We start from the raw sequence: 9,553 nt of genomic DNA on the forward strand, positions 1-9,553 counted from the left end.
CCTCATGAGCCCTTGATAATTTATAAATTATTATTTTGTCATATCTTGCCCTGTCCGACGTCTCCCTTCACCCACTTTTCTGTCGTCCGTCCCCCAGGGAGGAGGTCACATGTAGATCCTTGTCATTGGTTCCCTCTTTCCAAACCACTCTCCTTCTACCCTCTCAGTATCGCCACTCACACCACGGGTCCTGAAGGAATCATCTGTCCTGGATTCCCTGTGTTTCCAGTTCCTATCTGTACCAGTGTACATCCTCTGGTCTAGCCAGACTTGTAAGGTAGAATTCGTATCATGATAGTGGGGTGGGGTGGGGGGAAGCATTTAGGAACTAGAGGAAAGTTGCATTTCTCATAGTTGCTACATTGCACCCTGACTGGCTCGTCTCCTCCCTGAGACTCCTCTGCAACGGGATCTCCAGTGGACAGGCCATTTCTTACAAGAGTATCTGGCTCTGGCATTTCCAGCTCTGCCCCAAGCGGGGAGTCTCCTTCTCCTGCCCGGCCCCGCCCATCCGGCAGGGCTGGGAAATGAGTGCCCAGCAGGAAACCTTCACAAAGGCTGGCTGGCACCCACCTCCTCTGTGTCAGTTTGGGCTCGGGACTGTCTGGCGGGAGGGCCCATGCTGTTCCTATCTGGGCGCGAAGATCAGAAGGGAGCCCCAGATAAAAACCTACCTGCAGACAACAAACTGCCGGAGTGGGTGCTTGCTGGCTGAAGCCTACTTCCCACCAGCAGGGACCCTCGGGGCAGGGGAGAGCTGCCTCTCCCCACAGGGTGTCCTAGGCTGCGGTCTCTAAGGAGTACATCCACCTCGCCAGGCCTTCTAGCCCGGCGGGGCAGCTGGCCAGGCTCAAAGCGCCACCCTTCCGGTCAGCACCTGAGCGCCTAACCACTGTGCCACCAAGGCTACCCATTTAGTGAAGCTCTGGTTGACTCAGCGATGAGACCACTGCACTCATTGGCTTCCCAACGTTTTCTGCACAGTAGAATTCCATGTGAAGTCTGAAAGGGGGCTCTTGGGGGCTGAGGGTGAGGCTTTGGACTGCTAACCACAAGGTTGGCAGTTCAAACCCACCAAGCACTTCTGACGCTCCTATATAGACTTCCAACCTCGGTGCCTCTCTCTTGGGACGCTCGAGTCAGAATGAACTCAGTGGTGGTGAGGTTTTTGGTTTGGCAGGGCTTTAAAAACTCCCCAAGGAGAAACCATGTCCCGAGCCAATTATACGGGAACCTCAGGGCAGTCCTGGACCTCTGAATTAGTCATTGGTCCGGTGAGTGCTCTGTGCTGCCGCCACACTGACAAGCCAGGCCGCACCCAGGCCTGTGGAAACGGAACGTGCAAGCGCATAGCCTGGGCTCTTGCTCAAATGGGGCGGCCCGGTGCTGCTGCCGCTGCCGTGCTGGGCCGCTCTGAGGAGAAAGGCTGACTAGTTAAGCCTCAGAACTAAGGCAATTGGGACTCACGGTGACCACATGTTGGGCCGAGGGGAACGGCTCCACAGGGATTTCTTGGCGGGGATCTATATGGAAGTAGAACACGCCAGGCCTATCTTCCGTGGCACTGCGGCTGGGTGTCAACTTGGAAGCCACCGAGCTCCCAGCTGTTGGTTTTTCCAGAAGGGCTATAGAAGCTGGGGGCTACCTGATCACTGACCGCGCCCGAGCGAGAGGGCAGTGTGCTCTGGTTTAGGGGATCGGCTCATGTCCTACGGGGCATTTCTTGCCTTTTGGGCTGCAGCCATCACTTGTTGTTCATAGATGTCGAGGTTCTGATTCATTAGCTCCAAGGCCTGCTTCCGGGTGGTGAGCGATAGGGGGTCCGGACTCAGGATAGACGGGTGCTCGTACACGGCGGCCACGTAGTGCTCGACCACAGGGTGTTCTGCGCCGCACCGCTCCCAGGCCTGGGCTTCCAGGGCAACCACACAGCAGCCACAAAGGAAGAGCGTGAGCCAACCGCTGGCCCCAGCCATGGTGCAGGCCGTGAATCTGGAATGTAACAGGGCGGGGGAACAGCCGGATCAGGGGTCCTGCCAAGAACTCCACGTCCGCAGCTGTGAGTTATTCGTCCCAGCCACGAAACGCACCCGCGGGGACGGTGTGGCTCACTCTGTTTCGTGCCCCTAATAAAGGGTCTGTGTTTCTCTCCAGACACGTAGCACGCTACGCTTCAAAATGGCCCACCGTGAAGAGCCTGCTTTTAGAACATTTCCAAAACGTTTGCCACGATGGTTTTACACGGTGTTTAGCGAGACCGCAGTGCATCGCCGCTCGCACACTGGTTTAAGGCAGTCACAGCCCTTCCAATTGTGCTGTGTAATGCTAAGGTATAACTCACACTCTTCCCACCTCGCTCCACTTCTGCAGACCCCAATTAAATACTTAAACCCCAATTAAATACTCTCTGCTGTGGGCTGGCCAAAGAGCAGGGCCCCGAGTTCGGGGACTGCCGTGCCAGTCCGCGTGATCCTCTTCCCAGCCCTCCATCCCTGGCTCACGCCACAGCCCTGGCTCACAAGCATAATGCTGTGGAAGGCGGGTCTTCTGCGGGGGCAGAAACACAATTTTCTACAATGCTAACTAGAATGTCTTTTTGTAGAATGTACACTAGCCATTTCTGGAAGGCAAACTCATTTTTGCAGTCTCCTTTGTAAGAGATGAGACATAAATTACGGTGTCATTACACTGGCACTTCTGTGTGCGCCGCCCCCGGCCCTGCGGATAGGAATTTCTCTCTTTCTTCTGTGTGTGTTACTCAGTGTTTTAGAATGAATAGTCAATTCTGCCTTGACGAGCAGCCTGGCTCCCAGCGCACAGAGATTTGCCCAGTTTGGTGTGCCCGGCCAGGCCACTGGCTCTGTGGTGATGCGCTGGGACTGCCCACCTCCCAGGGACTCGGATTAAACACCAAGAAAACCAAGTCACGCCGATGACTCAGACCGTGTGGAGGTTATAAAGAACACCCACCCTGTGTAAGTTTCGACTCATCACTCCCGTGTTCCTGTTTCAAAGCCAAACTCCATTGGCTGTGAACTTTTTTAATTTTTTTGTCAAAAGTACCAGAAACCAAAGCAAAAATAACCAGAGTTATTTTTCAGGGCACCATAACGACTAGGGACGCTCATTCAGAATCTGGCCAAGAGTAAATTCTTCTCAGCACGAGGCCCATTCTCTCATCTCACCCCCAAGTCCTCTGCCCCACCTCACACTGTTGCTCCTTTCCCCAGGGAATCAATGGACCGTCCAAATACCAAGCTCGGGATTTGTAGCCATTCATTGGGACACTGTAAACAATGTCTTAGATAAGAACAAGGGCCCTTTCAGTGAGCAGTCATGAGTTTTTGAGCATAAACAAAAGTATAATTGATAAGCCTTCTTCTCTGAATTTTGCCTCTGAAGGCAAGCAAGGAATAAGTTAAAGCGTCTCAGGAGCTTACTGTCCACTCCCGTTCTGCTTTCATGGTTAAAGGCACATTCGCAGGATTTCCAGTGCATGCAGCAATGACCTGGCTAACTAGTGGGAAGCTGAGGATGGGGCAGGGCAGGGCAGGTGTGCCTGGGGTGGAGGTGGCCGGTGCCCCCAGTTTCCCCTTTCTCAAGGCAGTGTTGTCTGTACCCCCATGGATTTGGGGACAAAAGCTTTGCCAGCTCCAAGCGACTTGCAGTCCAACAAAACAAGGAAACTGCGGAGCCAGCAAGCCACCATCTTTCTAGTTGGAGAAAAGAAAACCTCTGTTACTTACAAGAGGAGCCTGGTGGCAGAGCTGTAAGCAGCCATCATTTGTGTGGGCAAAGGTAAGCCGATAATAAGAGGCTATGCAGATACAACCAGGTAGTCGTGCTCCGAAGAACACAAGCTTAATGAGGTGGCGGCGGATGAGCAATTCCAATAAAAACAGGTCGGCACAGCTTTCCTCAAATTCACAAATGCTATCTTCACCCTTTGCTGGCACCAGACACAGCCCCAGGGTAACCCAGACAAGGCCTGGGGCCAGCAGCAAGCCTTCACCCAGAGCTTCCAGGGGCCACTGGGGCTGACTCACCATATTTTGTACAGGGGAAGATGCAAGGGAGATAGGAGGGAATCCGAGGTGCGTAAATTAAGTGGGGTACTGGAAGGGATCCCAATGACCTGAAATAACCGCTAGGGCAGCGCTTGCTTCCGAAATCCATGCAACACGTGATTGGAGCTGGACAGGCTGTTGGGGCTCCCATTTGGGATGACTGGGGAGTAGGTAGGTGGGTGATGTCAGCAAGGGCCTGAGGACGGCGAGGGAGGTGTCCAGGGAAAGAGTGCTCCAAGCAGAGGGGACAGCTTCGTCACAAGGCCTGAGGTTGAAACAGGCCTGGTGGCTCAGGAAATACTGTAAGCGGGATACTGTAAGGAAATGACATCCATCGAAGAGGTCATAAACTAGTTGGAATGGCTCCTGTGGAAATTTGCATCTAAGGCGGTGTTAAATGTGAGAGGGCGGGGCCACCGGTGGCGTGTGGATGCAGCAGGTGCTGACGGACAGTGCGGTTCTGGTTCTGTTTTGAAGGCAGCACCCTAGCACTCGCTGATGGAGTGCATGGGGAGAAGCAAGGGCATGAGTGATGAGCCATGAAGGCGGCACCTGGGTCTGCGGCCGGAGCCACAGGAGGCTGGAGCGGCCACGGTGGGGAGGCGGTGGACATCCGAGTCTGGGGTGCAGGAGCAGTGTCTAAGCTAGAGATAGACATGTGGGAGTCATCAGCAGAGGGGTGGCATTTAGCATCAGAAACCTGGATGGGATCCGCCCAGAGAGGCCCTGAGAATAGAAGAGGCCCAAGGGCAGAGTATGAACCGCCAGTGTTTGTGGACATCAGAGATGGCAAGGCAACCAACCTCTGCTCATGAAAGACGCTAGTCTCTCCCTCTCTCCCAAACACACAAACCACCCCCACCAGTGACTGCCTCTCGCTGAAGACACAAACAGAAAGGACTTGCGAACCAGACGCCTAGCAAAGAACTCGTGTCTAGAATACATAAATAACTTTTAAAACACAACAGTAAAACAAATGCAAAACCCAATTAGAAAGTGGCCAAACGACAGACATTGCACCAAATGCTCCACATCAGTAATCATGAGCCAAATGCAAACGAGAGCCTCTAGGAGAGGCCACGACCCCCCTGTCGAGAGCCGCAGCATCAGCAAACGGTGGCGAGGAGGGGCAAGACACTAGACGGCTCACATACCGCCACTGGGCATGTAAAAGCGTCCCCGCTACTTTGGAAGATGGTCTTGTAAGTCTGCTGGGGAATTACTGTTGGGTATACAATTACGAATGTCGGGCTGAACTGTGTCCCAAAATGTGTGTCTCCCTGGGTTGGCAGTATGTCATGCTTCGATCTGCCACTTGGTTGAACGGGGAGTAGGGCGGGCTGGAGCACCCTGAGGAGCACCTAGTGGTGCAATGGGTGATGTGTTGGGCTGCCAACTGTGAAGTGAGACGTTCGAAACCACCAGCCACCCAGAGGAGAAAGAGCAGGCTTTCTGTTCCCATAAAGACTGACAGCCCTGGGACTCGACGACTGAGATAGTTTGTTCACAGCACCCTTATTCGGGTCCCAGCCCCGATCAGATTTATGCAAACCTCTCTGGGCATGTGGTCTACATCATCTTTTATCTTAAAAAGGGAGGGAAGTGAGCTGAGAAAGTGGGAACAGAGCACTTTCAGTCCCTCACCCCCAACTCCCCAACTGGGAACCCCTCAGACCCAGGGCAATATTGATGTCCAAACAGCTGGGGGTCAGATCATCTCCTCAAAACTTCCCAGAGACTCCCCACCTCATATTGAGTAAATCTAAAGCCCGTAAAACCTGCCAGCAGACTCCTCAGGAGACCGAAATAATTGGTGGGGCGGGGAGAGAGCTCTGGGTCCACAGAAGCCGCTGCTGCACACCGCACAATGTTCTCCCCACACCAATCCCAATCACGAAGGCTTGTTATTTGATCCACGAGGAAAAGAAATCAAAGTCTAAAATTACACAGAAATCTATTTCGAGGAAATTTGGTAACATGTCAATCACTAGATATTTTTATGCACAAGGAACATTTTCCCCCATCTTGCTGAGAGATTCATCTGGCTAATTGGCTGTGTTTCCTTCCTAACCAAGCTGTTATAATAGGGACTTGGGGGGCAGAGGATGGATTATTATTAAGGTAGTCTCAATAAGATCATTCCAGAGGCGGGTATATGTACTAAACATACAGCGGCCCATGGCCCTTTTAGAAAAGACCATGTCACTCTACTTGTCAGGGAGCTGGGAACACAGGGGGTGGGAAAAGTCGGCAAAGGAAATGTCACATCCTGAGGAACAAAGCCTGGGGGCAGCTAAGTCATTAGGAGTCAGCCTGGTACATGGTCCATGGGACACCACACCAGGGAAAACACAGGAAAGCTGCGAACAGTTTGAAGTCATTCTCATGGATGTTGTGATTTCCTGGACTACATTCTTTTACAGGGGAGGGCAGTAACAAGGACCACTCCTACCTAATCCTCAGAGCCGGAGTTTAAAGAAGCCCCAAAGGAGCTTTCATTTCCGGTTCTCCCCTCCGACTGTGCTCCACAGAGCGTTCCCTGGCCTGGCCCCTATGACAAGAAGCCCCCTGGTCGGGTCTCCTTAGCCAGTGTTCTGCAAACCCACCCTAGCAAGATTTTTGATGTCTCAGCTGAAACTGTCGAGTGTGAACCCCTCTGAGTGGCAACGGATGTTGATGTCAAAATTCAAGGAACAGTGAATCGATTCCCGAATTAATCCATGCTTCCAGTTGAACTGAGTGGTAAATTGTATTATCATTAAAAAAAAAACCCAACTGTGATCTTCAAACAAGAGAGAAGACCTATAACTTCGCACTGTGCCGTTGATTAGGTCCAGTTTCTGCTTCGTTGACTAGGACAAGCTATCAAAGGATCTTGACACTTTGCCCTGGATATTGTTGGTCACTGCCCGCCCCGCTCCTCACCACACACACACACACACACACACACACACACACACACACACACAATTAGATCTGACAGCTGTGATCCATGTACTCTTCACTGGCTGATTTTTGGAATAGATCGCCAGGCCTTTCTTCCTGGTCTTCCTCAGTCAGTGTGCTCTGCTGAAACCTGTTCTGCAGCACAGCAGCACTGGTCCCCGCTGGCTGACAAGGGATGGCGTGCCTGCCTCCCGGAAGGGCGACTGCAACCACTGCAGCCATCATGCCATCGTTTTTCCTTTTCCTCAAATGGAAAATAGCTTCGTCACCTAAAGAAAAACTCCCACACGTTTAATGAGAGAAGGCCTTTCTTTTTTTTTTTCTCTTTTCCCATGTGGCACTTGGATAAGTCTTCATTTTTCTGTTTTACTCGACAGAAAGCATGGCAGCCAAGACTTATTTGACAGGTTTTCTACTGCCACCCTGTGGAGAAACAGGATCAGTAACCCAAGTGGGTATTTGCTCTGCAATGCCACAGCATAAGAGCTATTCTTAGCAGTTCCACGGGAGATTCCAGCCCTGTCCCTGCATTGCCTACATTGTCTCATTCACACACACATTCACAAATGTTTCATTTCACGGAAACTGTCCATTTGCTTGCCATGAATCTACAAGGCTTTGCATCTCTCATATTCACAAGTTCTTACTCCCTCCCTTACAGGATGTGGCGGGATGTACAAAGGGTGGCACTATCGTACCCGTGGGGGCAGACCAGGTTCTGCGCGGGGAGACGTGGCTCGGGCAAACTGTTTATGTCGGTGTCAGCTAGCACTGAACGCATGAACACTGCAAGCCATGTCTCTGGTTCCATTTGATCTCCCTAATAGCCACACCTGCAGTAGAAGAAAAGGGCCTATTCTAGTTCAGATGCAGGAGGAGTTAGTGTAGGGGTGGGAATGAGACTAGAAACCAAGGTTCCGGTTGCCTGGCCCTGCTCTTCTAGCATGTGCTGGAAAACGGGCAAATGACCGGCCCAACTGCCAGGACTGCCGTGGCATCTCCAAAGCGGCTGCAGGAGAAAGAAGTCGAAATTCCCAAGGATTCTGCGTGGTTGGAGCAGGAGCAGAGCAGAGGTTCTCAAACTGGAGGGAGGATGGTTAAATCAGATTGCCAAATCCCATGCCGCAGGTGTTGATTGCAAGAGTCGTGGGAGGGGACTGAGAAGCGTGGTTTTAACAGGTTTCCAGGCACTGGTGATGTGGACGCTCTGGCCTGGGGCCATCTACGGAGAACCTCTGGAGTGGACCACGAGCGGTTTAAAGGTTCCCAAGGCAGTAATCGTCATCAAAGCAGGCTGCCTCTTGTTTCTCTCGAGGAGCAGCTGGAGGGTTCGAACCAAGGACCTTTTGGTTAGCAGCCAAGTGCTTTAACCAATGTGCCACCAGGACTCCTTGGAGGAAAGGATAATGGCATGTCTGAGGGGGCTTTAAACAGTTTATGAATTGTCGGTCGGAGCAACAGCAAACTAGTTAAGAGGAGGTACTAAGAGGCGGAAATAAGAGGCAAGTGACAGTGGGGCAGGAAGAAGGTAAATGGAAACAGGAAGGACCAAGGAGGCAAAGCAGTGGGTAGAGGTATAAACATAGCGGGGCACATATGTAAAGACATTAATCCACAAAAATAGAGGTATTGGCCCATGTACACATATTTATATGGCAATCTACTGAGGTAGGGGATGAACTTTGGGTCTCTGCTCATACCCACCCTCAAAACAAGAACACTTTGTTCTAACCAATCAGCAGTCTGAGATATTCATCCTCCCAACACAATTGCTGAAGACAAAACGGGTGCATAAGCAAATGTGGTGAAGATGGTGGATGGTGCCCAGCTATTAAAAGTTACAGCGTCTGGGGTCTTAAAGGTCTGAAGTTATACACAAACTGCCATTCAGCAGTGAAGCAACAAGTCCACGTGGAAGAAGCACACAGCCGGTGCGATCATGAGGAGTCATAGCAACCAGGAAATAGGCATCAGCAGACACATAACAAACAAAAACATATTGTTGAGAACAAGGGGGCTGGAGCAGAGATCCAAAGCCCATGTGTAGACAGTGAAACAATCTCCCCACAGAGGGGCCACAGGGAAGGGATGAGTCACCAGGGTGCAGTAAAGCATCAATGAAACACACTATATTCCTCTGGTGCCTGGAGGCTTCCTCACCCCCCACTACCATGACCCCAGTGCTGCTTCTCAATTCAGACTAGACCGGAACATGTACACAGGTATAGAAAGGGATGGGAGCCCATGACACACAGAATCCAGGCACAGGAGTGGGAATAGTGATACCAGAAGGGGAGGGGGAAGAGGAGGAGAGGAAGGGGAAAGGGGAACCGATTGCAATGATCGACACATAACCCACTACGGGGGTAGAACAACAGAATACCTGGGTGAAGGGAGACAGCAGTCGGTGTAATAGATGAAAATAATAACAATGTATAATCTTTTGGGGGGCTATGAGGGTGGGGGAAAACTGCTGATACCAAGGGCTCAATAGAAAGTAAATGTCCAGAAAAGAATGAGGGCAACATATGTACAAACAT

The 9,553-nt window shown here is 51.6% G+C and overlaps 1 protein-coding gene across 2 annotated transcripts in view; it reads right to left on the minus strand.

Moving 5' to 3' along the window:
- BTD (biotinidase) overlaps nt 1-9,553 on the minus strand; it is a 37,823-nt gene that overhangs the window by 7,657 nt on the left and 20,613 nt on the right. For both annotated transcript variants that reach the window (XM_045297517.1, XM_004704010.4), the window contains exon 2: nt 1,728-1,992. In XM_045297517.1, coding sequence (XP_045153452.1) covers nt 1,728-1,976 — 249 coding nt within the window. In that variant the 5' untranslated portion in view covers nt 1,977-1,992. The remainder of the gene's footprint in view (nt 1-1,727; nt 1,993-9,553) is intronic.

Source organism: Echinops telfairi, unplaced genomic scaffold (genome assembly GCF_000313985.2).
Source record: "Echinops telfairi isolate 266 unplaced genomic scaffold, ASM31398v2 ScPeMD7_7420;HRSCAF=8458, whole genome shotgun sequence".
Classification (NCBI taxonomy): domain Eukaryota; kingdom Metazoa; phylum Chordata; class Mammalia; order Afrosoricida; family Tenrecidae; genus Echinops; species Echinops telfairi.